The sequence below is a fragment of the Dipteris shenzhenensis genome, chromosome 10, assembly GCF_047967505.1.
Source record: "Dipteris shenzhenensis isolate YYH24624 ecotype China chromosome 10, Dip_SZ_1.0, whole genome shotgun sequence".
Lineage (NCBI taxonomy): Eukaryota > Viridiplantae > Streptophyta > Polypodiopsida > Gleicheniales > Dipteridaceae > Dipteris > Dipteris shenzhenensis.
Window position 1 is genome coordinate 40,228,724 of NC_141605.1, and position 27,932 is coordinate 40,256,655.

General features: G+C 49.3%; 1 protein-coding gene across 1 annotated transcript; it reads right to left on the bottom strand.

Annotated features, from left to right (window-relative positions):
- Positions 1-151: 151 nt before the first annotated feature.
- LOC147897821 (sodium/calcium exchanger NCL1-like) lies at positions 152-27,706 on the bottom strand. Its single transcript, XM_087380126.1, has 7 exons — positions 27,576-27,706; positions 27,254-27,346; positions 18,481-18,632; positions 18,102-18,345; positions 17,665-17,979; positions 15,654-15,746; positions 152-289 (listed from the first exon to the last, which is right to left on the bottom strand). Exons 4-7 carry the CDS (start codon positions 18,342-18,344, stop codon positions 152-154), a joined length of 789 nt encoding a protein of 262 aa, XP_087236252.1. The 5' UTR covers position 18,345; positions 18,481-18,632; positions 27,254-27,346; positions 27,576-27,706.
- Positions 27,707-27,932: the final 226 nt, after the last annotated feature.

Sequence of the window (27,932 nt, forward strand, 5' to 3'; positions counted from 1 at the left end):
CATGACGGCTTCTTGGGATCCAACAGTGCATCTGGACTTCCAGAGAACCCCTCTTCATGGGAGAGATGTGATTCTACAAGGACGCCAAATGCTACCAGATACTCTTGGCCACATGATTAATCACATGAGGAGTACAGTTTAGGAAAATAAATTATCTCACCCTTGCATCGGCACAGTCCCAGAGCTGAGACAAGGACTCGGCCTCCTTCTGCTCTAGGATGCCAAGATTGGACGCAAGGGGATCGGGTTTGGAAACTCCTATCAATATGAAATCTACCAAATCATATGACTGTAACACAGACTCCATCATCACCCGCCAAACTCCGTAGTTCAGCCCATCCAACTAACTGTCAATTGGGAATGTGGGCAAAATTAGGATTTTTGTCTTGTAAGGAGAAGGCTCAGAAAGAGGAGGATGAAGGGGCTGACAGCCCAATGTACCTTCACTCCTTGCTATCCGTCCCTCAGGGACACCACCTCTCTGATCATAACCTTGGTTTTCCCAAGGGTTACTGTCAGGTCCCTCTCTCTGCAGAACATCTCTAAGGCCTCCAAGTGTTTTTGCAATCCCTTAGCTGAGGACAAAATGAGGACTATGTCATCTGCATATAGTAGTATCTCTACCATCAAATCAGCCATCAAATCAGCCAATAGGGAGCCCTCTCCTCCTAGGAGATCGACAAAGAATGTGATCTAATCAGTGTATAGCCCAAAGAGAGTCGGTAAGAGGGGGCAACCTTGCTTCACCCGTATGGTGCTCTCAACCCAATCTGATAGCCCCCCAGGAGCACGGACTCACCCTCTAACGGACTCGTATAGGCTCATCACTCCCCAGATCATGACCTCTGGGAGATCCAACTCCTGTAGTCGCCTGAGGGACTGTGTCAAAAGCCTTCCGAAAGTCCACGAAGCAAGTGTAGACCTTCTGGCACCTCGACTGCAACAAGCGTGGTAAGGATGCACAATAGCTGAGTCTATATATGTGTCCTTATAATGGTTAGCAAGACAATTTTGCTATCCATAATAGTGTCAACTAATTTTGGGTCTCTTTATTTCATGTGATTTTTATATGACGTTTGCTTTGAGTTATAAAGAAGAAAGCATGCTTGCATGTAGTGATACCCAATAGCTATGACCTTAATAGATTTTAATGGGTAGATAAAAAGTTCACCATCCATAAAAAAGATAATTAGATTTGGTATATTGACCAAGTACATGCCATCAATATATCAATTACTCTTGCTCTGCCTCGCCATTCACACAAAAATTATATTTGTAATAAAAAGGCTATAAGTTGCACCATAACGGGGAGAAAAATAACCCCAAAGGTATCCCTCTTATCTATCTCCAAGTTTTACCTTCAAATTGTAGGAACAATTGGAGATAACTAGTGAACCCTCCTCTCCTAGAAGCACCGCCCCATCTTCCATCTCGTGTGGAGGAACGATTTGAAACCTAGTATTTCTAGGTTGTCTCCCTCCCATGGTATCTTCCACAACCATATCTCGATAGCGTTTGGCCCTTGAGGCAGGGGACCAGCCCCTTGCAGGCCTGTTTGCCAGCCCTTACAGAGGGCTGAGGGGGCCGGCCCCCTAGCATGTGCAGTCAGGTAGGAGGACAGCCCCTTGTGAGGCGTGGAGCAGCCCTATATATAGGGCAGCGGGTCGGTGCCCTATGGGCTTGCCCTAGGGGCCTGTAGTTGGCTCTAGGAGGGGTGGGTCAGCCCTCATATCAGGCTGGTCGGTCCCCCTATATGCAGACCAACTAGGGAGGGGGATGGGCTATATGTAAACCCCCCTCCTCCCCTTGTTTTCCATCTTTTTGGAGCAGTTCTTCCTATGCACTCTCAATTGTGTGCGATAACACTTGGCCACATTTTTCCACATATATCAACTCCTATATCCCAAGTCTATGATACTCCCTTGGTCTCTTTCCAATTTTATAATACGTTCAAACATCTAGGAGGACAAGTGGAGGGTTGGCACAAGGAATCTTGTCACCTCATCCTACTTTCCCCATTATTGAACTTGCACTCTTGGACCTTCTACACCTCCACATCCAAAAGCATGCCCTAAAGCATGTCCTAACCTTTCAACTCCTCCTCCCCTCTCCTCCAACCTTGCAACTTATTTGCAGTTTGGGCATCTGATCCAGGTTCAAAGTTGGATGACCAAGGTGGCCCAATTTGGGTTGCAAAGGTTGCTAAGATAGAAAAGGATGACAAGGGAACTCCTATAATATTCACAGCTTTATGGTATGAACCAATCTCCTGAGAAGATATACAATAAAACAACTCTATGAGGGATGCTTGCAAAAGAAACGTGAATGGGTTCCAAATAATAAGGGATTAACAGAGGTGAGAGTCTTGGTCTGATACTATAGACTTGGGCATTCCATGGTGCCTAAAGACGTGTCTGATAAATAAATGGGCGCTTCGGGTGCCTTAAGATTCTTTCTGCAGGGGATGAAATGGGCTTGCTTGTTGAAGCGATCTACGACTACCCAAATCATGTCATGGCCTTGATTTGTCTTGGGGATTCCTATAATAAAGTCCATGGTGATGTGCTCCCATGGCCTTTCAGGAATGGGTAGAGGCTGAAGTAAAACTTTGGGTTTTCCTCTCTCATATTTGGAATAGAAAAGTCTTTCCATGGCTGCAAAAGTGGCCATATTTCCCCTATGGCCAGCATAAGGTGGGTTATGGCTTTCTTCTATCACTTTGGATCTAAGTTGCTTTGTGATGCATAGCTTGTCCTCCATGAATAAATAATATCCATCCCTTAGGTGGTAGGCATGATGGGTGCCTCCAGCTTTTAGATGTGCCCATGGCTAAGAAAAATCAGCATCTCCCTCATAGAATCCTTGAGGGCTGTTAGCTCATCATGATAGGGGACTGAAATATTATGAAGTTGTGGTCTACGAGAGGGATGCCCATTACTTCCACCACTTGGATGGGAGCTTTTTTGAGGACAGTAGTTCCTCTACAGGTGATCGCATGCCTCCAAGGTGCGCAGCAAGGGGCACCTTTAGCCCCGCCCACAACCCTAGGTGCCTCCAAAAGCTGCCACACAGCACATAGGCTGACCTTGGGAGCCTGTCCCGTGCCTGGAGATAGTGCAACTGCACATGGAAGGACCTCTCTATCCTCACGGGGGTGGGCACACCCACAAACAAAGGCCCTCTCTCTACCTACCCTAACCTCACACTGGGCAGGCACACCCACAAGCACAGGCCCTCATTCACTAGGTAACATCGGAAGATGTCAACCTCCAACAGTGGTCCCACTTGGTAGAAAAGGTGCCATGGCACTGAAATGCCGATTGGAGCAAGTGTGGTATCACCTGTGTCACAATTGGATTATCAAATGATCGAAGCTTGAGCATGGATTGTGATACCCCTCTAAATGTCCGCACGCAAGGACATGGTAAGATCCAGCACATCCCTCTCCGTGTTGTGGGAAGGGATGGGCGGGCTGAAGGAGAAATAAGGCACGTCAAGAGTCGTGAAGGCTCAAATGGAACATGCAAAGAAATTGAAGGAGGTACTAGAGGATCTATAGAGATGGGAGTGGTAAAGAAGAGGGGGGCACTAGAAGTAGTCGAGGACAAAAGGGACTTGGGTAACGGATGTACTCAGATCATACATTATGTGTAGAGTCAACATCTCCATGAGAAGAAGATCCCTCAAAATCTCTAGTATCCAGGTCCCTTTCATCCATGTGCGATGCCTAAAGCTGAACCAAGAGATGGGTCCCCACCACTGATAAAAGAAACCGAGGGACTGCAAGTGACGGCTATAACAGACCTTCAACTCAAAAACACAGTAAGAGATGAATCCACGACCTGTACCTCTCATCATTCAAGAGATATGGGAACAAAGCTCAGAATTGGTGGCTCCAAAAGACTACATAACATGTACAATTTATCTGACGATCTTCAACACTTTTTTCTTTTCAAGAAAGAGACTTCTATCAAGTATGAAAAAGACCCCACAAGAGCAAGTTCAAAGCAGAAATACATCATGCATGGCATGAACAAAACAACCACCTAGAATGGGTTAGCTGAAAACCCTCAATACAAACTTGAAAAAAAGAAGGATTTCTATCATGTCCCTCGAAGAACACATGAGGGCCAGTAAGAGATATCCATGCTACTCAACCCCAGGTCATATGGAAAGGTGATGTATGAAAGATGCTGAAAATCCTACAACACCTTTCCAGATCGTCCTCGCCTGTCTGCACTCTCAAAGGCAATGTTGTACTGACTCAGCTGCTATGTGGCAACAAGGACAAGTAGCGTCAACAGCCCCGAACCTGGATCTCCACAGGTTCTCTGCAATACCTCCATGAATAGAAAGCCAAAAGAAAAGAGGGATCTTTCTATTCCTGAGGGATTTCCAAAGCCTACACCAAAAGTTTTACCGCACAACTGTAGAAATCTGAAAACTATCCCAATGAGGGCCTCAAACCTCTACTGCTGAACTAAAATCTCCGGGGATTTCTAACTGTATAACGAAAGAAGGGGATGCTCTTCTCTAGGTGCCCCTCATCAATCCATTCCCACTCCCCTGGGTCCCACTGCAGGAACCTAATAGTGGAACCACCGTATAACCAAAGTCCCCAAGACCCCAACGCAAGGAGAAGAGAATCGGAGTCAAGATACCACTGTGAGTCCGTGCCCCACTCCATGAAACTTGCAATCCTGATAGGTTGAAAGACAACCTCCAAAAGAATATCATCATAAGACTTGGTAAGTCTACCTCTTGACTGAACATCAAAGACTAGGGTATGCTCATGTGCATCCCGCAAGGCAATAACCTATAAAGGAATGCCCGTCCCTGAGAACGCTTCCCACTAAGTGGACTCTGATCTTCCCCATGAGATGGAGTACAAGATTGAATGCTGTGTGAGACAAAATCTTTCCAGGGCTCCTGTCTAAGCATCAATCCATGTACTACAAACTTGCAGAGCAAGGCCATACATTGCAAGTTTGGGGCAATAATATTGAGACCTTCTCCTATGGGGAGAATGAGGGTCTCCCAAGCCACCCTAGCTACAACATTTGAGGTGCCATCTAAACCGCTCCATAGGAAGTTTCTGATAGGTCTCATGAGCTGAGCGATATAGCCTCTAGACTTGCACCAACAAGAGCGAACGAACCAGGCAGTGGCCAATAATACCTGGTTCACAACCACAACTATGGATGCAAGGTCAAGTCTGGCAGAACTCCAAAAGATGAGTTTCCTCCTAAGACTCTCCAACACGGGAGCAAACTGCTATGCTGGAGAGATGTCCACCCCAACCTGGCGTCCCAGATATCTGATGGAAACACCCCTCTAAATCCAAGTGAACCCTATGTCATTCCCCCAGTCTAGAGCGTCCTCATCATTGATCCAAAAGCCATTAATGTGTGCACCTGCCGCAATGCAAAACAAATCCAACATTGTCATGAATGAAGCAGTGTCTGTGGAGTGGCATCCAAAAAAACAGCCGTATCATCTGCCAACTCACTGTCTAAGAGCTCATCCTCCTGCCTCAAAGGAAGCTTGAGCCCTACATTATCAGCTTGAGCTCTAATGTAATAGCTCATAGCTTCAGCCACACAAGTAAGAACGGAAAGGAGGCTAAAGGGCATCCCTGGCGGACTGATCTGGTAATCTCAAACCTGTCCCCCCTGACTCCACTAATAAAAAACCTGGTTGTGGGCTGATCTGCGGCTTGGCATATTTGGACAGCCAGGTGTACAGAGGTGATGGAGGGTACCCAAGTTCACCCCTCTAGGCTATGGCCGACACGGTACACATTCTGATGGCCATCTGGGCGAGCATGCAGGGATCCTCCAGAGCAGCCACTACCAGGATAGTTACTTTTTTCAGAGTTTGGATAGGATCTCCTTTCTTCTCTGAGTCTCCCTCAGGGTTGAGGTGGCATTTTCAGCCTCCACCTTGGATGTTTATTAGCTCTTTTTGAGCTGTTTTCTTTTCCTCATGCATAGCATGGCTTGCACTCATGGTTTTCATTCATACTTAATGAAGTAATTTTCTTGAAAACAAAAGAAAGCGAGGAGGAGGCTAAAAATGCCACCTCAACCCTGCTATAGACTCTTAGAAGAATGGAGAGCTCCTCCATTATGGATGGTATCAGTCCATATGCAGGCTATGGTATGAGATGGATGGACCTATCCTCGAAAAAGCCCCCATCCAAGTAGAGCAAACAACTTGCATGTCATATGTATCCACCCAAACCTTGGGTAGGGCTGCATCTATCCTTTGTGGGAAGGATCAAGGCCTTGCAAGACACCTTGGCTACAGTGTCTGTGGTGCCATCTAGCCCATTCCATAAGAAATTCCTTATAGGCCTCTTAAGCTGAGTAATGCATTCCCTAGAGCTGCACCAACAAGAGAAAACATATCATGCCACAACTAGTAAAACCTGGTTAACAACTACGTCCCTGGAATCCAGGTCTAATTTGGCTAAACTCCAAAAGAGGAGTTTTCTCCTGATGCTCTCTAACACTGGAGCAAACTGTTGTGACAAAGAGATACCCATACCAACCTGGCATCCTAGATATCAGACAGGAGCACCCCTCTGAATCCAAGTAAAACCAAAATCAGCCCCCCAATCTGGAGTGTCCTCGTCACTCATCCAAAAAGCCATTGGATTTGCTCCAATTAATATGTGCACCAGCTGCAGTACAAAACAAATCCAAGGCTACCCTAAAAGAAATGAGTGTTTGAGGAGTGGCATCCAAAAAAACAGCTGTGTAGCCTCCGCTACTAGGAGGGCTTCTTTCTTCAGGGAATGGAAGGATTCTCCTTTCTTCTCTGAGACTCCTACAGGGTGGAGGTGGCACTTTCAGCCTCTCAGCCTTGGTTGTTTTCCACCTCACTTTGAGGGGGTTTGTTTATCCTCATGATTTCATGATGTATTCAGCTTAGAGCTTGCTCTCGCGGGTTTTTTCTCTTACTTAATGGAAGTCTATTTCTTGAAAAAAAAAAAAACAGCCGTGTCATCTGCCAACTCATAATCTAGGAGTTCCTCATTATTTCTTGGGGAAACTTCAGCCCAAAATAATCCACTTGTGATCTCAGAAAAATGCTCATAGCTTCAGCCACGAAAGAGAAAAAGAGACGGGGCGAGAGGGCATTCTTGACGAGCTGATCACCTAGTTGTGGGCTGATGTATACAAAGATGAGACCCCTCTAATTTATACATCTGAGAATCCAAAACAATGAAGGGTGCCCTCTAGGAAATCCCATCTATCCTATCATAAGATTTTTCAAAAAAAAAAAAAAAATCCGCTGCACTTACACCCCCCCCCCCCCCGCCTCCCGCTCCGCCCACCCACCCCTCGCCCCCCGCCCTCGCCCCCTTTTGCCTCACCGCCCCCCCCTCCATTTACTCCCGTCCCCCTTCCCGCTCTCCGCCCGTCCCTTCGCTCGCCTTTTTTTTTTTTCGCCTCCCCCGTCCCTTCGCTCTTTTTTTTTTTTTTTTTTCACCCGCCCCCCGTCCGCCTCTCGCCCCACTCCGCCTCTCCCCCGCCCCCGCTTTCGTCCCCGCCTCCTCTCCACCGCCCCCGATCCCCGCCCCCACTCCTCCACCCCGCGCCATCTCCGCTTCCTGCCCCCCCATCCCGCTTCCTCTGCCCCCCGCCCTCCATCCTTCCCGCCACACCCAGGCTCCACCCTCCCGCATCTACCCCCCTCCCTTTTTTGGGTGGCAGCCTTTTCCTCATCGGAAGCCTCGCAGTTTGTCTTGGCGGTATGGCGGCCCCTTGCCCGGAACCGGAGGCCTAGACGGACCCTCCCTCTCCAAATGCCTACCGCGTCATCCTGACAGAGCAACAATCATCTCGGGTTCAGGAGGTTGCCAATGACTTTGCCCTTACCTCTATTTATGGCAGAGTCATTGGACATTCCCCCTCCAGATCAGCTATCAGGGACTGGCTCCAGTCCACCCTCATGCTAGAGGACGGCCATATTGAGGAGGTGGCCCTTATGGGAAGGGGCATCTTCTGGCTCAAACTCTCCAATGCGAAAGCGGCGAGCAACCTGATTGCTGGCTCCCCCACGACTGTGGATGGAAAGATTGTCATGATAGTCCCGTGGTACCGCGGATTTAGCGCGGTGGATTTTGGTGCTCGGTTCCGTATACCTCGTCATCCAGTGACGCTAGTTTTTCCAGGTCTTGCTGCTGAGCTACGGCCGATTGCTGGGCTCCCACTTTGGCTGGGTTATGCACGATACTTTCGCCGATGCGGTGAAGCCCCCCGAGTCCGTGTGGCTGTGGCGGATCCTGCGACTCTCCCGACAGTGATCGAGATCGTGACAAATGCCGGCAGCATCACCCAGAGCATGGTAGTCACCGGACAGCCAGGGCAGTGTTTGAGGTGTCACGGCTTCGGGCACCTGGCGGCTGTTTGTCCACGCTTCGCCAGCTCTTCTCGACCCCCCCCGCCCCCCCCCCTCCCCGCCCCCTCCCCCCCCCTCCGGGCAGCCACGCCAGGAGGAGCAGAGGCAGCCGGACCAGAGTTAGCTGGCGGCTGGACTGAGGTTAGAAGGAAAAGGGGAAAGAACAAGAAGATTTCTGATAAAGGCAAAGAGGCTGAGGTTACCCAACCTGCAGTTGCACCTCAGAGACCTGACAGGCAGCCGCCCCAGGGACCTGGGAGAGCATCTTCTTCGACGGTAGCCCGCCCTCCACAGACTCAGGTCCCCCTCTCCTCCTCTCCCCAGCCTCTTCCTATTCAGCCCTAGGCCATCCCCCATCTGCACCCCACTTCTCCCGACCCGCAGCTTCAGCCCCCCCCTCGTCCTCCTCAGTCTTCCCCCCCTCCTTCTCAGCCCCAGTTCCAGATGCATCCCCATCCCTCCCCCCCCCGCCTCTTTCAGCTCTCCCGCAGATCTAGTTGCACCGACGATTCCTCAGCCGAGGGCAGCCCTCGATCCCCCTCCTCCTCCTCCTCCACTAGTCGCCCCTGAGGAGTCTGTGTTGCCTATTCCCCAGCCTCCTCCCCCTCCCCCTCCGTTGGCAGGACACCCTGAGTCTACACCTTCACCGGAGCAGGCTTCTCTGTCCGCTAGCCCCTCAGTAGCAGACTCCGACGGGCCTCAGCTTCAGGAGAGAGAGCTCCCCCGCGACTTTTACATATCTGGCCCCTGGGACTACTTGGATGTGGCCGACCTCAGGACTTTCCCTGCTTGCCTCGACATCAGTATCTTCCCGCTCCGCAAAGGGGCGGATGGGAAGATAGCCGCCTTGGCCCCCAGGGATGGCCCTAGCTTTGCTTTCACGTTCCTTAGCGACGGCACCGAGACCTGGACAGACGACTCGGTATGGGAGGCTCTCAGGGAGCAGACACATGCTCAGGTTTGCTCCTGGATAGGCCCGTCCGGTGGGCAGCTTCTCGAGACTCAGTGGTCCGAGGGCGACGTGCGCCTGCGGTGGCGTTGCGCCGCCAAACGCTTCAGACTGATTGTGATTCTCAGGCCCCCCCTGTCTTGGCCCCTCCCCCAAGATGTCAGAGCCTGGACCCCTCAGAAACTCCGCGCTTTCTACGGTATGACCACCTCAGAGATCTCGAGCTGGCTCGAGAAAGCTTTCGTTCATGGTACCAAAGGCCTCTCGCCTTTGCTGAAGGTGTTGAAGGACGGGCAGGATGACCCCGCCTCCCCCTCCAAACCTTCCCATAAGCGTCAGCATCTCCACTCCGAGATGTCAGCTTCTTCTTCACTTCGACCGCGAGCAGACAGCTGTTCGCAGCCTCCCAGCCCTCACCATGAGCCTACGCCTCGTTTCCTGGAATGTGAACGGGTTTCACTCTTCTGGAACCCATGGTCCTAGGAAGCTCATTTTGAGACAGGAACTTCAGCCAGCAGTGATAGGTCGTTTGGATGTACTTCTGCTCCAGGAGCACAGGCTTTCTGCGGCTCACTCCCGCAGATGCGGGAAGATTCTCCCTGGACGTTCTCACACTTATTGGGAGCCCTCGATCGGCGCACTGGGGCGGAGTGGTGGTGTTTGTACCTCCGTGGGCGAGCAGCTAGCCCAGGGAGTTTTCGGTCATGGCACGCTGATCCCAGGCCGTGCCCTTTGGGTAGGCCTGGTGGAACTGGAGGGATCCAAAGTTGGAGTCCTCAACATTTATGCTCCCACAGATCTCCGTTGTAGAGCCACCTTCTGGAGGACACTTACAGGGATTCTCCCAGACATGGATTCCTGGATTGTTGGAGGTGACTTCAACAATCTGGAGACCTTGGAGGACCAGCAGGGCAGAGGACCGGAGTTTACAGGTATGTCTCAAGCAGAGCAGTCAGCTTGGGACTCTTTTATCTTTGCGACAGGAGGAAGGGACAGTTGGCGAGACCCGTCCTTCCGACGCTGGCACGGGAGCTTGGACTTTTCGTGGGGCTTCCGCAGGGAAGGAGGCAGACTCCTGGAGAGGCTGGATAGATTTTATGTTAGTGATTGGGCCATCGGCAGAGGCGGTCAGGCGGGTATAGTTCCAGGGACGACACTGTCCGACCATGCGCCAGTGTTCTTATCATTAGATTCGGCAGCTCAGTCCCTTCCCCCCCGCTCATGCCGGATTCCTGACTCCATTTTCTCGAGGGAGGATGTGCGCAACAGTATTTGCAGTCTTTGGGACAGAGACTGGGGCGAGTACGTGGATCTGGTTGGCTCGGTGGCGCAGGCTTTGCAGGAGTCCAGCCAGATCTGCCAGCTCGCAGCCCTACAGGTTCGACAGGATTGGTGGGGCAGAGAGAGAGCTCTTCGGAGGGACCTCGCCTCCATTCAGCGACTCCAGCAGGCTTCCCCGGGCTCGGAGGAGCTTCGGATCCAGGCCCTTTGAGCCAGAGCCCTTCTGGAGGAGACACTCCAGCATCGCTCAGAGTTTTCCTATCACGCCTCTCTCTCCTTCTGGGCCCGGAAGGGTGACCGAATGTGCAGGGAGTTCTTCAGGACGCATGGCCAGAGAGCTGCAGGTGATCAGCTTCGGAGTCTCAGGACAGCGGATGGTCACATCGTTACGGATCCGGGGGAGGTCTTGGGGTTGGCCACTGACTTCTACAGGACCCTCTTCCAGCAGGAGCCGCTTGCCCCTCGTACTCGACGTGACCGTGAGGAGGTGTGGAGGCACATTCCATCCTTGGTCCAGCCTAGCATACAGGCGACGTTGTTGGCACCGTTCACCATGGACGAGATGTTGGAGGCCTTGATGGCCATCGACGGACAGAAATGCCCAGGTGAGGATGGGCTATCCCGGGCATTCTTCACCTCCTTCTGGGACCAGATCCATCAGCCCCTCCTTGCAGCTCTGCAGAGGATTTTTAGCAGCGGTCAGATGCCAGAGAGCCTTTCCTCGGGACTGATTTGCCTCATCCCGAAGGGAGGAGATAGACAGGAGATCCGTCAGTGGCGCCGGATCACTCTCCTTACCACTGCCTACAAAATCCTCGCCAAGATGATCAGCGCCAGAGTTCGCGGCCTCTACTCCCAGACCTCATCCATGACACTCAGACAGGCTTTGTCCAGGATCCCAGTATCCTGGATAATGTCTTCACCTTCTCAGAGGCGGCGGAGTGGGCTCAGCACAGCGGATCACACCTTGCCATTCTACTTCTCGACTTTGAGAAGGCCTACGATCGAGAGTGGACTGGTCCTTTTTGGAGGGGACTCTGGAGCGGCTAGGTTTCCCAGCAGGTTGGATTCAGGGTATCTCAGCTTTGTACAGGACAGCTTCTAGCAGGGTCATCATTGGAGGCAGGATGGGTGAGCGCTTTAGCTTGGAGAGATCAGTGCGTCAGGGCTGCCCCCTTGCTCCTTACCTGTTTCTCTTCTTCGCCGAGGCTATGACTTACTACCTTCGGGCGAGGTCTACAGGGATCAGGGGTGTTCGCCTTCCACTCCGGGAGGACACGGAGCTTTTGGACTCGGAGTACGCAGACGATACAGCCCTGTATGTCCAGGACGATGAGAGGATGCTAGAGAGGGTGCGGATGGCCCTGGAGGTCTTCTGCTCGGCCGCTGGTGCGAAAATCAATTGGAACAAATCAGTTGGTTTTCTCACAGACCCCGGGGCGTGTTCTCAGTGGGGGAGGTTTTTGGGTTTCAGATGGATTCCACGGGGACAGACAGCTAGATACCTTGGTTTTCAGGTTGGCCTAGACATCACGCCAGCTCAGCAGTTTCTCCCGGTGCTAGACTCCATCCGACGGAAGCTGGCTTTCTGGAGCACTGCTAAGCTTTCCCTTGCAGGTCGTGCCCTGGTAGTTAACCAGGTCCTCCTAGCCACGGCTTGGTATGTGGCTTCCTGCTGGTGTTTCTCGAGATCCAGCGTGGCACAGCTCAGGAGGCTAGTTCGGAACTTCCTTTGGTCCGGGGAGGATGGTCTCAGAGATACTAGAGCCAGGGTTGCTTGGCAGACAGTCATTCTTCCGCAGGCTGAGGGTGGCCTGGGGGTCATCGATCCAGAGCTTCAGAGTCAGGCCTTGTTAGGCAAGCTTGTCATCCGCGGTTTGACCCCGGGGGGGCAGACGTGGAAGATGTTATTTCAGCAGGGAGCCGGTTCTTGTGTCCCGCGTCGAGGTGGAGAGTGGCTACCGTCCCTCAGGTGGATCTTCACTTCCGCCCCGCTCACTCAGCCCCGTTCCCCACTCGTTCGTAGCCTCCTCATGGTTTGGAGGCGGCTCCGCCTCAGTCTCATTCAGTCCCCTCCTAGCTGTCAGGAGGAGATCGATCGCCAGTTGCTTATCTGGAAGGGTCAGGTCAGAGATGCCGAGGGCCTTCAGTTGGGGGAGAGATCACATATCAGGTGGGATGGCTGGATGAGGGGGCCAGCCCGGTCTCTTCGAGTTTGGAGGGATACGTACAGACATCTGGAGACGGCTGATCTTGCAGACGCAGCTGGAGGTGCACGTGGAGCCCAGGCGAGACGCACGGAGATCGACGACGCGATCCCAGCTGATTGGTTGGTTCCACCTGAGCCTCAGGCCCTCATGCCTGGTGACGCCCGCTGGCTGGGACAGTTCACCCCCCGTGGCATCCCACTGGTGATCGCAGGACGTATGGATGACTCCTCTATCTCCTTCTTCGCGGTTTTTGGGGATGGACGACTCAGGAGAGAGGATGCGCTCATCGACCCCCTACTCCCATGGCAGAGGGTTCGGGTCGTAGGCCTTTTGGGAAAGGTTTGGCGTACCGATCCTAGCATCGAGCAGGACCAGATGCAGCTTTGGCGTCTCTGGCTCTGGGAGGGGCGGGCCTTGTCAGAGCTTGATTGGGACCCAGGAGAGTGGTGGTGGCCAGAGATTGTGACAGGACAGGGGCCGACTTCCTTCTTCGCCTACAGCACGACTCTGGGCAGGCGAGTTCTTGGGAGGATGCAGAGCCGCCCCCCCACCCAGCGGCCCAGCTGGGATGCACAGGGTATTTCCAGGTTCTTTTTGCAGGCATTCTGGAAGGCCTTGTGGGAGAGCTGGCGGCCGCGGAAGATCTCATACTTCCTGTGGCTTCTTGCCCACAAAGGTCTTCCAGTGGGGAGCTGGTTGCGGCAGATAGGCCAGGACGGATGCTGCCAGATTTGCCATGAGGATGAGGAGTCACCAAAACACTGCATGTGGAGCTGCACTCGCGCCCAGTAAGTGTGGAGGTGGACTTTCGGGATTCTTACTCGCGCAGCACCAGAGCTAGGATTGATCACTTGGGGCGCGTTCTGTTGGTGCAGCACCGCACCTGGTCTTCATCACTTATTCGAGGCATGCCAGCAGGACCCCACTTTCCTTATCACACAGGGGACGTGGGGGCCGCTCGAGGGTATCCCGCAGCACCTAGCAGAGGCTGATACAGGAGTTCGGGAGAGACAGCCAGTCTGGGAGATTATTAGCAGCATTGCAGGGTGGCACATCTGGACCTCGCGTTGCGTGCAGATCCTCGGTGGCACCTCCTTATCGACTGCCCAGATCATGACGGAGATTTGGAGCGAGATTATTCATACCCTCAGAGGCCAGTGGGACCAGATTCAGGGAGATTCACGGGCCGGTCAGGAGAAGCGGAGACGCTTCCTCCGGGCTTGGGACACACAGGGCCTCTTCTTCGAGCAGACTTCGCAGGGCCTTCGGTGGCACTACTCACCACCCCGATGGCTGTTCATTCACACTCGTCTTATCCCTCCGTGAGAGTATGATTTATTGTGTTACCTTTTAGGGCTGTGTCCGATTTGTGAACGCAGCCCGTCAGCTACAAGCTGACCTTTTGTATCTTGTTCTCGAAGTAATATAATTAGCACTGTTTTTTCGGCCAAAAAAAAAAAAAAAAGATTTTTCAAAATCCAAGGGTAGAATGGCTAGTTTCTAGAAACCTAGAACCCTAATACAACAGCGCCTCTGTTCTCTCACACTGATCTCTCCATCTCAATACGAAGATCCCCCCCTCTCCTCTCTCCTATCTTCATCTATTCTCCTCTATTCTCCCAATCAACTGGCTGTCTTTCTATTCGAAGCCATTATTCTCCTCTCTCTCCATTGGTAGATGCCCCTACCATTTCAACCCTTACCTCTAAGCTGTTACTTGATGCCTCCCAACTACACTACAAGAGACTTTATAGTCTTTCAGTTCACCATCTTTAGGTGTTCTAGCTTCTGCACCTGGACCAACTCCTTGGCAGTGTCATAACTCCATATGTGGAAGCATCCATGTGCATAATCTTTGAGAATCCAAAGTACCTCGGTCTTCGTCTTGTGCAACATCGATCAATTGAACCCCTTCGATTGGTTCGCCAAATGCTTCTTCGTGGTGCATCACCAAGATCCGTCACCAAAGCTCTGGGACCACGGACTATGCTATCTAGATGCATAGAGGCACTTCATGGTTCATAGGTCCACCCTTCTCACATCAGATTTGGACAGACAATGTATACAATTTGATTTGATCTAGTATGCAAGGCCTTCTAGGGCTGATTTCGCCATGAGACCTTTTTCCTTAGGGAGTACAAAGGCTGTCCCTTCTTCTCGGAGGTCACTACTTAGGGAGTGGAAAGCCTCAGCCCTTGATCGTTTGTGTTGAGTAGTGCTTGACATTTCTGGTTCTTTCTCATGCCTACCTTGAGCACTCTACTCTTGGGGGTTCTTTCTGTTGGAATATGAAGCCAAAGTGAGTCAAAAATTAGTGTACTAGGTGTCTAGGGGGTGTTTTATAGTCTAGTGAGTCCTATGGATGCCATGTGCCATATTGGGAGTTATCCCATCTGCATAGGTGTTCATTTGTGTGTGTGTGCTCTTATATAAGAGATGTACTTGTCTAGTGTCAAATTAATGAAGTATTAAGCTACAAGCTCTTTGGTCTACATGTGAGTACTTTCATTTTGGTTCATTGCTATAGTCATTTCATTTCCATTTCATTATGTCTCTCTTTGAGTATCACTTCCTCTCTCCCTAGCCTACCCTCTCTCTCTCTCTCTCTCTCTCTCTCTCTCTCTCTCCACCATGTTCCTTCATATGATATCAGAGCCCACCTTCCCCTTCTTCTTGCTCTATCTAGAGGATGAGAGAAGCCTGCAAATGGAAGCTCCTCTCTCCTCCATGATTGAGCTCCCTTCCCAATCCTTAGCCTCACCTCGGGAGCTGATTTGGAGCTGATCTACCTCGCCATGAACTACCTCTTCTTCAGCCCAAAATGCCTCGCCAACAGTCGCTTCTGGTTCCTCGCCATCAACCGCCTTAGTAACCTCGCCTCCAGCTACTCCATTGACCTGCAAACAGACCATACAGCTCGCTGTAAGCAGGCCGTACAGGCCATACGGACTGTTTTTGTGCAGTCCCGTCCCGTACAGCCTGCCCGCTAGACCCGTACACCTACTCCTCACGCTCCTGCCCTCGCCATTTTCCCTTGGGACTGCCACCAACAGTAGCTGCTCCAGCCTTGATTGCAGCACCCCTTGCAGCTGCCTCTACCCTCAATTTTTGCACCTTTTGCACTGCTTATAGCCTCAATTGCTGTGCCATCTGATGCCGTCTATTGCTGTTGCTCCTGCCCTCGAAATCCATGCCAAAACTTGCTCGTGATTCCACCATAGATTGCCTCTCTTACCGCCTTCATTCGAGCTTCCCATTGGTACTCATGGATCTGATTTGAGCGGCCCACGATTTGCACCTTCAACTGAGAAGCTCCCTTGAGCATTTGGTGACTCTCTGATCGGCACATTGAGAGTCATGACGTGATCTCCCTTGGTAGCAGCTCCCATGGCTTTCATTGACACATCATTCGAGGGCATCCTCGCCTGGTTCTTCACTGACATTCCTCTTTGCATCAGGATGTGCACACTCTTGTGCGGTAGCTACTTCGGCTCATGGGTTCTCTGCCCTTGCTATGCATAAAATAAATGAAATCTTTTATATATTTTTATATATGATTGAGTTAAAGGTTCTCTGCCTTGAGTAGTCCCTCTAAGAAGAATGTTTGAAGAGTTAATAAAGGTCCTCTGCCTTGGATTGTCCTCCTAAAATGATGTATTTCTTTTATGGTGTGTGACTCCATGTTTCTAGTTAGTCCCTGGAGTCAAGAGGGGGATGTACTGTGGGAGCCACGTATTGGCATTGATAGGTCTATTTGTTTATCAGGCCTGGCTTGACAGTTCCAAGATGTTGGTGCATTGGTCTCCTAGACCTTTGAGTTGGTCATGCATCCATGCATGATGAGCCTCTGAGCCATGCTAGATGAGCTTTCTATGTTATGCTCGCTAGCCTCTGAGCCATGTTCACTTGCCTCTGAGATTGTGTGGGAACCATGTTTAGACCTGCACAGTTTTGATGACCGTCATTGTCATGTTCCGTTCTTGGTTCCATTCCAGTAGTCTCTCACCTTGCCTTCATGGGGGGGTGTTGGAATATGAAGCCAAAGTGAGTAAAAAATGAGTGTACTAGGTGTCTAGGGGATGTTTTATAGTCTAGTGAGTCCTATAGATGCCATGTGTCATATTGGGAGTTATCCCATATGCATAGGTGTTCACATGTGTGTGTGTGCTCTTATATAAGAGCTGTACTTGTCTAGTGTCAAATTAATCAAGTATCAAGCTACAAGCTCTTTGGTCTACATGTGAGTACTTCCATTTTGGTTCATTGCTATAGTCATTTCATTTCCATTTCATTATATCTCTCTTTGAGTATCACTTCCTCTCTCCCTAGCCTACCCTCTCTCTCTCTCTCTCTCTCTCTCTCTCTCCACCATGGTCCTTCACTTTCATAATTAATAGAGGTCTTTTTCATGCAAAGAAGAAAAGAGAGGCTAAGGTTGTTGAGGACATTGACTTCAAGGACTTCTCTCTAGACACCATACTGTAAGCTGAATCATTGGTGATACCTCAGCTGAATCATTGGTGATACCTCAGTGTGGACATTATAGAAATTCTCACAGAATGACCTTGTTTATTACTCATAAGTTCTATCGTGGCTTTACAAACAAATAGCTTTTGTGAAACTGTGTACCCATTCAAGCTGAAGAAGGAAGCAGTTTTGGACCCCCATTTCTTTTTTGTAAATTTTTTAATGCTTGATTTCCCATTTCATTGAAACTATTAGAACCAAGATATTCATCAAGAAACAAAACAGAAGGCCCCCACAATGAATACATGATCCTGTACAAGCATCAGACATTGACAGAAGCTTGCTTACCTGAGAGTAGGTCAACGACATGGTCACCCCCTTTTTACGAGCTGAAAACAAAATGGACGATACTCCCTCACTTGAGTTTGAGGCAAGAGGTAACAGTACAAAAGACAGGAAGAAGGAAGGAATATGACTGGCAATTGATAACTCATTCACAGCATCAACCAGGGGATCTGCAAATACAGCAGCCACAACTGTGCCTCCCAGCAGCAATAGCACTGCTTTCGTAATAAACTGGGTTTTAGTAGGAGGATTTTCTGTTCCTTCATCCATGTGCTCATCTTCATTACTTTCTAGAACCTTGTCAAGGAAAGCCTCAGCCTAAATGCACCAGAAATACCCCCAAAAATCATGTCTGTAATAACTCCTTCACAAAACTTGAAATTAAAACTCTCTATGACCATTTGGCGATAAATTGACTTAAAACTAAAAGTAAAACTCACTCTTGTTAAACTTTTTCGTATAGAAGGTTCTGGTCTGAATTTTAAGCCTTTACACCATTTTTCCATGCCCATCAGAAATTCTTCCTTTGAGATGTTCTTGTCTTTGTTCTGATCGAACTCTTCTACAAAATGGTTCATTACTTCTTCATGTCGCTTGTCATCCATAATACCCACACTAAGCATTACTCTGAGTTCGCTATATGATATTTCTCCATCTCTATCATAATCAACTCTCTCAAACATTCTGCATCATGTGTCCTTATTCAGCTGCTCACAGAGACCACATTTTAAATGAAACACCCCTGCCTCCCTCCCCTCCTCACTGGATGAAAATTCAATTACAATACTAATTACTGAAGTTTTAGAGCAGAAGTCTCACCTTGTAGCAATCTCTCTGTCCAGATTCCCCTTATCATCAACAAGCCTCTCATTGACTTTACTACTATGCAAAATTTTGTATAAAGCAAATAGCTTATAAACAATCTTTTGTGCCCTCAATATACGGTGACGTTGTATCCGTGGTGTGAAGACCTGCAACACTAAAAGCCACATTATCACAGGAAAGAAAAATGGTATCATTTTTATATAGTAAACAAACCAGGTCTTCAAAACTTACAATTTTAAAGATATTTCAAAGATTTGAACATGATTTTTTTACGGCATCATCTCAAATCATTATTATACACCTCTGGGAGTGCAGACAGGCAAGGACGATCTGGAAGGGTGTTGCTAGGATTTTTGGCATATTTCATAGAGCACCCTTCTTCGTGACTTGGGGATCAGTGGCATGGTTCTCTCTTACTGGCCCTCATGTGTTTTTCGAGGGACATGACTCAGTCTTCATTAGACGACAACACTCTGTGGAGTCTTGTTCTCTCCAAGATGTTACCTTCACTCCTTTCAGAGCTGCTCATGCCTCGGTGGACACATCATGGGAGATTATGGCTAGCATTGCAGCTTGGCATATTTAGAGGGCCAGATGTACCGAGGCGATGGAGGTTTCCCAGGTTCATCCCTCCCAATCTATGGCCAGTATATGGACTGATACTATACACACTTTGGTGGCCATCTGAGAGAGCATGCAGGGATCCTCCAGAGCAGCTATTGCCACGAGAGGTACTTTTTTCAGAGTTTGGAGAGGATCTCCTTTCTTCTCCGAGTCTTTTTTAGGCTTGAGATGGCACTTTCAGCCTCCACCTTGGATTTTTGTTAGCTCATTTTGAGCTGGTTTTTTTCTCATGCATGGCATGATGTACTCCCACATTTGAGCTTGCTCTTGCGGTTTTCATTCATACTTAATGAAGTAATCTTTTTGAAAAAAAAGAGCATTATTTTACATAACAAGTGAGCACCAATGATACCAATAAGGAAAAAAAGAACCAAAGAAGAAGGAAATTAACACATCAATTTCACGAGGGGGGTTGCGTTGGCAAGAGTTCAAGGTAAGGGCAAGAAGAAGTCAAGTAATGTGGGGCAAATCTTGTGATTTGGTCAATGCATAGAAGTGGAGGCATCAGGGTAGAGGAGTCTCCTGAAAAGAAAAGAAACCTCGGAAAATAATGCATGCATGGAATGATCACCACAAAAATAGGAAAGCTATGAAGAGGAAGGAGAAGAAAAGGCTAAGATGTAGAGAAGCCATAAGAGAGATGTGAAGAATATGGAGATGGAAATGCAAGAAGAAAATATAAGCAACATGGCTATACAGAAGATGATGCAAGAAGAATAAATTCCCATCCCCCACCCCTCAACAAGCCATGGGGTCACCCATCATTGCCTAGGGTACCGTGAAAGTAGGTGCCAATAACCAATGTGGTTGACTACATAACCAATGGCTTTCTCAGGCCAAGCCTTGCAGAAACACTCTCACCAGTATATAACCGATGGAGTGAGTCTAGCTAGCCCCCTCCCTCAACCGCTAGATCTGGATCCCAAAGCACATGGCTTGGCATGAGAGGTGGAGGAAGCCCATCTGGCCTCGATTGCTTGGAGCTCAAGTCTAGTACACTTGTACTTGTTTGCTAGCCATGGTGAGTCAGATGTCTGGTCCTACATCCTCTCAATGGAGGCAAGATCTCTCCTAAGGGCTCCCTCGTGCTCACAAATGCCTGTCTACGCCTAAGTATTTGGACTTGGAGCTCTACATTCCTCTACATTGTCCTTTGAACAGTGTTGGCTGTATAAAGGCCAAACCATCCTATGGATAAGCATCTGTAGCTATCTACATTTGTGTGATCACCTAGTAAACCTCCTCCTCCTAGTAGAGGTTGATCCAAAATCCACACCCCTCGTTGAGGAAGGTTGTCCCTAATGATGCAAGACAGTGGGCGAGTGATCTGACATCGTTGTGTCCACCAAGGTGCTTGAGGCACCGCTAGCAGTCCCCAACATGACAAGCTCTAGCCTCTCCAACAAACCATCATGGTTGTGTTGACCAAATGTTTGACAATACATTGGGATCTAGTAAACTCTGTTTCCTACCATAGATAATGGCCTCTAATGGAGAATAAACCGCTCACATGTGGTAAGTGTTATTGGATAAAACTATGAGAAAGAGGTGCCATCTAGCTTATCCTCTGCAAACTTCACGTTGTTGAAGTCTCCTCCAACCACCCAAGAATCCAGATCCGATAAGGTATTAGTTAACAAGTGCTAGAAGGTGCCTTGTTGTTATCGACAAGTTGGCATACAGGCTCAGGATCCCGATCTTGAGATCCCCAACCATCAGGCCCACCCAGACTCACGTTCTTAGCCACAAACTTCCTTTCTACTTTCTTCCCCTCCACTCTAGTCCAAACACTAGCAAAAGGGTCCACCCTTGGGGTTTGAGGCGCAGAAGGGACCTTACAAGAGCAACTCGAGGAAACTCACATAAAAGCTTAAAACAAATTAGGTTCTTTTTCTCTCAAACTAACCTCCCACAGCAAACACTGTAGCAACTTAGATACGCCCTCCTTCTGCCACCTTCTTGTTTTTGCCATCATGCTCATCAAGTAGCTGCTTCAGTAATATTTCTTTGAATGTGCATCCTTGGCACAGCAGGTACACTTTTTTTTTTTTCCCCAAGAAAAAGACTTCTATTAAGTAAGAGAAAAAACCCGCGAGAGCAAGCTCAAAGCGGAATACATCATCATAAGGATAAATAAAAAACCCCCTCAAAGTGAGATGGAAAACAACCAAGGCTGAGGCTGAAAGTGCCACCTCAACCCTGTAGTAGTTTCAAAGAAGAAAGGAGAATCCTTCCATTCCCTGAAGAAAGAAGCCCTCCTAGCTGAGGCTGCATGGGAGTCTCCCTGCATACCCGTCCATACGACCATCAAAGTATGTACGATGTCTGTCCAGGTACTAGCCAATGTGTGCGAGGGATGAACCTGAGTACCCTCCAAAGCCTCTGTGCATCTGGCTCTCCAGATATGCCAGGATGCTATGCTCGCTAGAATCTCCCAAGAAGTATCCACAGAGGCATGTACAGCTGTAAAAGGAAGGTGTGGTACCACATCCAACGAACAGGACTCAATCCGATGACGTCGAACCGAAATGGCCCGAGAGACGTCAATCCGATGACGTCGAACCGAAATGGCCCGAGAGACGTCAATCCGATGACGTCGAACCGAAATGGCCCGAGAGGAGTCAAGCAATAACTGCAGCAAGGGCTCATCTACAGTTATTGCTTGATCAGAGAGCAGAGTATGCCTTTCATGCACGGGAGTCCTTCTGGATTCAGATGGGTGGTAGAGTCAATAAACACTTCTTCTCTACTCTTGGCCCTAGACATAGTAGAGAGAGTGTATCCCAGCTTATTGACTCACATGGGGTTTTACAGACAGAGCCTGATGATGTCTTATGCATATCTTCAGATTTCTATGCCATCCTTCTTACTGCTATCCTGAGACACATGATAGAGAGGATGCTAGACAGCAGGCTATTTGGCAGAGCATCCATGTGTTGGTGAATCCGGGTATGCATGTTCTACTCGACGCACCTTTCACCAACATAGAGTTTAGGACTGCACTTTCAGCCCTTCACAAGGGCAAGTTCCCAGGTTCAGATGGCCTCACCCCATCTTTTTTCATTGCATTTTGGGATATGATTGGAGACTATATTACTTCAGCCCTGCAGGCCATTTGGGAATCTGGCGAGATGCCTGGGTCGCTTACAGAGGGTCTCATCCACCTTATCCCAAAAGGAGGTAGCAGAAATTTAGTGTCCCAGTGGAGGCCTATCACACTTCTGGGGACTTGTTACAAGATTCTGGCCAAGTCTATCAGCCTCCGATTGCAACCACTTCTCCCTGATCTCATTCATGACACTCAGATGGGATTTGTGCATGGCAGAAGCATTTTTGATAACATTTTTTCTTTCTGGGAAGCTTCAGAGTGGGCCATGCAGAGTGGCCAGAATCTTGCCATTCTACTTTTGGATTTTGAAAAAGCTTATGACAGAGTAGATTGGGTTTTTTTGGAGGGCACCCTTCTACGCTTTGGCTTTACTGATGCTTGGATTAGAGGTGTTTCCTCTTTGTACAGATCAGCCCACAGCCAGGTACTTATTGGTGGGGTAAGGGGTGAGAGATTTCAGATTTCGAGATCAGTCCGTCAGGGATGCCCCCTTGCTCCTTTCCTTTTTTTGTTCGTGGCCGAAGCTATGAGTATCTATGTTAGATCTCAAGCTCACATCTTTGGGCTGAGACTTCCCATCAGAAGGGAAGAGGAGCTACTTGACAGTGAGTTGGCAGATGACACAGCAGTTTACTTGGATGCCACTCCATAGATGCTCACTTCTTTCAGGACAGCATTGGATTTATTTTGCTTGGCGGCAGGGGCGCAGATAAATTGGCATAAATCCAATGGCTTTTGGATCAGTGATTAGGACACTCTAGTTTGGGGGCTTGACATAGGATTCACTTGGGTTTAGAGGGGTGAGCCTATCAGGTATTTGGGCTGCCAGGTCGGCTTGGATATTTCTACCACGCAGCAGTTTGCTCCCGTTTTGGAGAGCATCAGAAGGAAGCTTCTTTTTTGGAGCTCAGCCAAGCTGGATCTTGCCTTAGAGTTGTGGTGGTCAACCTGGTCCTCTTGGCCACAGCCTGGTTTGTTTGTTCATGTTGGTGCCGTTCTAGGGACTGCATCATTCAGCTCAGAAGACCGATCAGAAACTTTCTCTGGAGTGGGCTTAATGGCACTGCAGATGCCTTAGCCAGGGTGGCTTGGGAGACCCTCATCCTCCCTACACAGGAAGGGGGTCTCAATATTATTGATCCAGATTTACAGTGCAGAGCTTTATTTTGCAAGATGGTGGTGCGGGGACTTATGCCAGGGCAGGAACCGTGGAAGGACTTTCTTATCAGCAGCATACAGAGGTGCACACCTTCTTCAGGAGGAGACTAGATGAGCAGTGTTAGATGGATCTTCACCACAGCACACCTCAGATCACCTTCGTCCCCTCTCATGGTTGCCATTCTGAAAGCTTGGGCCAGTTTCAGAAGCACTCTTCGGAGGATTCCTCCTTCCTCTCGCGAAGAGATTGATAGGCAACCCATCATGTGGAATGACAGTATTTTAGATGATCATGGCAGACCATTGGGTGCCTCACTCTACATGCAGTGGTCCAGGTGGGAGAGGGGACCTACATCTTCTATGGGGTCTTGGAAAGCTTTCCGCAGGCTTCCAGAGGAGACCAAATCAAGGTTGACAGGACATCTCAGAGGGAGTGCAAGGAGGATCTTGCAGATTGAGGCAGCCCTTCCAGAGGTTTGGGTAGACACAGATGATATGCCACTCACTTCCTCCACTTGGGCAGGTACTTTTTTGAGAGGTGGTGTTCCGCTTCAGGTTCTGGCCTTTCGAGATGCACAGGAGGATGCTTTGGTTTTTAGTGTCCAGGATGGTGGCAGATTGCTCAGGTCCACAGAGGACATCTTGCTTGAGTCTGCTTTTCAGCCTATCAGGGTTGTAGGTCTTTTGATGCAGGGATCAGATTCAGAGTGGTTCCTAGACCCAGACCCCCGGCTACTCTCCACCGGGTCTTGGAGGCTCTGGCTCTATGGGGGAGTTCCCATCAGGTATTTGCAGTGGGACCCCGGAGAGTGGGAGTGGATTGACGTAGGGCATCGAGAGAAGAGCATCCCCTTCTTTCGTTACACGGTCAGTAATGCCAGAAGATATCAGCTCAGTAGTAGAGGTTGGAGACCTTCCAGAGTTCCTCATTGGGAGACTTTTGATATCACTGCGGATCTACAGAGGTGCTTCTGGAGGAGACTCTGGAAATCCCACAAGAATAGAAAGATCACTATCTTCTTTTGGCTTTCTATCCATGGTGGGATTGCAGTGAACCTTTGGAGGTCCAGGTTCGGAGCCGACCCTACATGCCCTCGATGCCTTTCTGCTTCGGAGTCTATTCAGCATTGCTTATGGGATTGCAGACAGGCGAGGATGATTTGGATGGGGGTAGCCAGGATTTTCAGTCACTTTGCCCATTCCCCATTTTTTATGACATGGGGCTCAGTGGCTTGGCTTTCTCTTACAGGACCTCAGGTTTTCTATGAGACAGCAGGTACACCTAATCAAATAGCCTTGGAGAAATCGAGATGATGGCTGAACTTCACACCTAGAGCACATCCCAATATCCCAAGGGATCCTCATTTTTGTTTTCCCACGCTGTTACCTTGTCAAGACAATTCTGAGCTAACTTACCTATTGGTTTCTTCTCTAAGCCAAAACAACAGCCCATAATATAGAGAAACGATAGGGTTTGCAGTGGAGCGATCAAAAAGTAGACAATACTCAGACACAACCGAAGAACGGAACTCAGAAAACATAGTGCCTGTCGGTAATATGAAAAACTGAATACAAGAACCTCAAGCCCTCGTGTCTTAAGGAATGTGGCTAAGGTGAATCAGAAAGATGATTCCATGTTGAGAAACTGTAGAAAAGATAGCAGCAGAGGGAGCGTAACGCAGTCCTCCGTGTAGCTCAATGATGACGAGGATGATGAAGGGCTGGAGCTGCCCTAGGAAATGGCTGAAAACCAGCATGCTCTGAGGAAGGAACCTTCAGGCTATCTGGAATAGCAACATGATGAAGAAAAGGAGCAGATCTGTAGTAGGGGCGGCAGATCTGGAGCAGAAGGAGCAGAGGAGCAGATCTGGAGAAGGATGGGGCAGATTTGGAGGAGAAGATGGAGCAGCCAGGAGGCAGGAAGGAGAGGCAAAGAGAAGGCAGCAGAGAAGGCAGATCTGAAGAGGAGAGGTAGATGGAGCAGGCGGGCCTGCAGCAAAAGATGGCGGAGATGAAGAGCAGCTGCAGGTCTTGTCCTGTCCCAAGGAGTGTGGGGGCAGATGCCTTTTATAGGCCAGACCTAGCTGGTCGACCAGCTGGTCGGTGGGCCTGCCAGCTGGTCGGCCAACGGCCAGACCAGTTGGTCTTTCTGGCCACTTGTTTGGCTGAGATGGCTGGCCTTTTGGCTGGCCTGTGAGCTGTTAGATTGCCCCATAAATTGGGAATTAATTAGCTGCTGAATACCCCCTCTCAATTGCCAATTTGGAGGGGCAAACATTTTGTGCTTGGAGCTTCGTGTAGGGATGTCGATGGTGGTGCTGGCTATCCCTGTGAAATGCCCAAGAGAAGATCACAAGAGGAGTGCCCTTGCAAGGGAATTGTTCACTTCCTCAAGTGTCGGAGTTATAAGTAGGATACCATATAGAAATAAGAACACTGTGAAGCCTGAGAGAATAAGCCACCCCCTCTCACCGCCGAAAGGTGGAGGAAAGAGCAAAGGTAAAGAACAAATTTGTCGTAGCAGCACTGATAATCCAGAGAGGTCAGAGCTGAACAGTGAGCCAGTGTGTGTCCGATCTTGGACCTCGAGAGAGAGGAGTCTATCCCTGCCTCCATGCAGGTAGAAGATTCGAAACAACAGTCATCTAGACACATCTGAACAGAAAGGGTCCCGCCTCTGGAGAACTTGTAGATACTGGAAGTCGATGCCGATGGTGGTAGAGGTGAAGGATCATGACCCCCTCTTTGGAAGGAATGGGGAGTGTCAAGCCGGAAACCGAAAAGGGAGGGAGGGATGGGTGTAGAAGATGGAGGTAAGAAAGGATGGGCGGGATGGAAGTAGAAGATGGAGTTCTGAAAGGGAGGGAGGGATGGGAGTAGAAGATGGAGTTCTCTCCCTTAGTGCACAGCAAAATGAAGAGGAAACTGATATGTTCATAGGAGTGATGCTCCCCGTACCTATGGCCTCCTTGAAGAAGTAGGATCTTTAGATCACCAGAGATCTGGGGTCTTTAGATCACCATGGCTCTGATACCATATAGAGAAACGATAGGGTTTGCAGTGGAGCGATCAAAAAGTAGACAATACTCAGACACAACCGAAGAACGGAACTCAGAAAACATAGTGCCTATCGGTAATATGAAAAATTGAATACAAGAACCTCAAGCCGTCGTGTCTTAAGGACCGTGGCTGAGGTGAATCAGAAAGATGATTCCATGTAGAGAAACTGTAGAAAAGATAACAGCAGAGGGAGCGTAACGCAGTCCTCCGTGTAGCTCAATGATGACGAGGATGATGAAGGGCTGGAGCTGCCCTAGGAAATGGCTGAAAACCAGCATGCTCTGAGGAAGGAACCTTCAGGCTATCTGGAATAGCAACATGATGAAGAAAAGGAGCAGATCTGTAGCAGGGGTGGCAGATCTGGAGCAGAAGGAGCAGAGGAGCAGATCTGGAGAAGGATGGGGCAGATCTAGAGGAGAAGATGGAGCAGCCAGGAGGTAGGAAGGAGAGGCAGAGAAAAGGCAGCAGAGAAGGCAGATCTGAAGAGGAGAGGTAGATGGAGCAGGCGGGCCTACAGCAAAAGATGGCAGAGATGAAGAGCAGCTGCAGGTCCTGTCCTGTCCCAAGGAGTGTGGGGGCAGATGCCTTTTATAGGCCAGACCTAGCTGGTCGACCAGCTGGTCGGTGGGCCTACCAGCTGGTCGGCCAACTGGTCAGCCAGACCAGCTAGTCTTTCTGGCCACTTGTTTGGCTGAGATGGCTGGCCTTTTGGCTGGCCTGTGAGCTGTTAGATTGCCCCATAAATTGGGAATTGTTTAGTTGCTGAATACATAACCCTTTTTCCATGAAGTAGAGTTGTAAGGAAAGTTTCCATACCGTCTTGTGAGCACCACAAGCTTCGTAGCACTTGCTTTGTTTTCCGTGTCATCACTGAGGCTCTGATACCAACTGTGAAGCCTAGATTAAGTTCTACACATACATACGGAAATCAAAGATGAGAGATCTAGACACTTGTAGCAAGAGAAAACTTGAAACTAAGCTAAATTTGTTATTGCATGTAGAAAGCTAGCTACGACAAAGACTCCATAGTGGAGCCTCCACATCCCTATAGGGCTTGTAGAAGGATCTCACGTTTACTACACCATCACAATGAAGACTAAAGCATATACAAGACATACGGGACTTTGGAACACCTAACTGCAACAACCGGCACCTCGCCATGGTCTTTTATTAAAGAGGAAGGTCACAGCCAATTAGGAGTTCACGGGAATCAAGCAGGGGTAGCTGAGGTGATTGAGCGCCCACAAATGAAGGAAAGACACAACCAAGTCTTACTCCGTGAAAGTCGATGTTCTCCATCAAAATACCCATGCAAAAGCATGCACTTACTCCACGTGTCCAAAACGCCACAACTTTCCAAAGCGCACGTGTTCAAAACGTGTTATCAAGACCACTACCTAGCAGTAGAGCTAATAAAAAACCAAGGCGGAGGCTGAAAATGCCACCTCAACCCTGAGGGCAACTCAGAGAAGAAAGGAGATCCTCAACTCTGAAA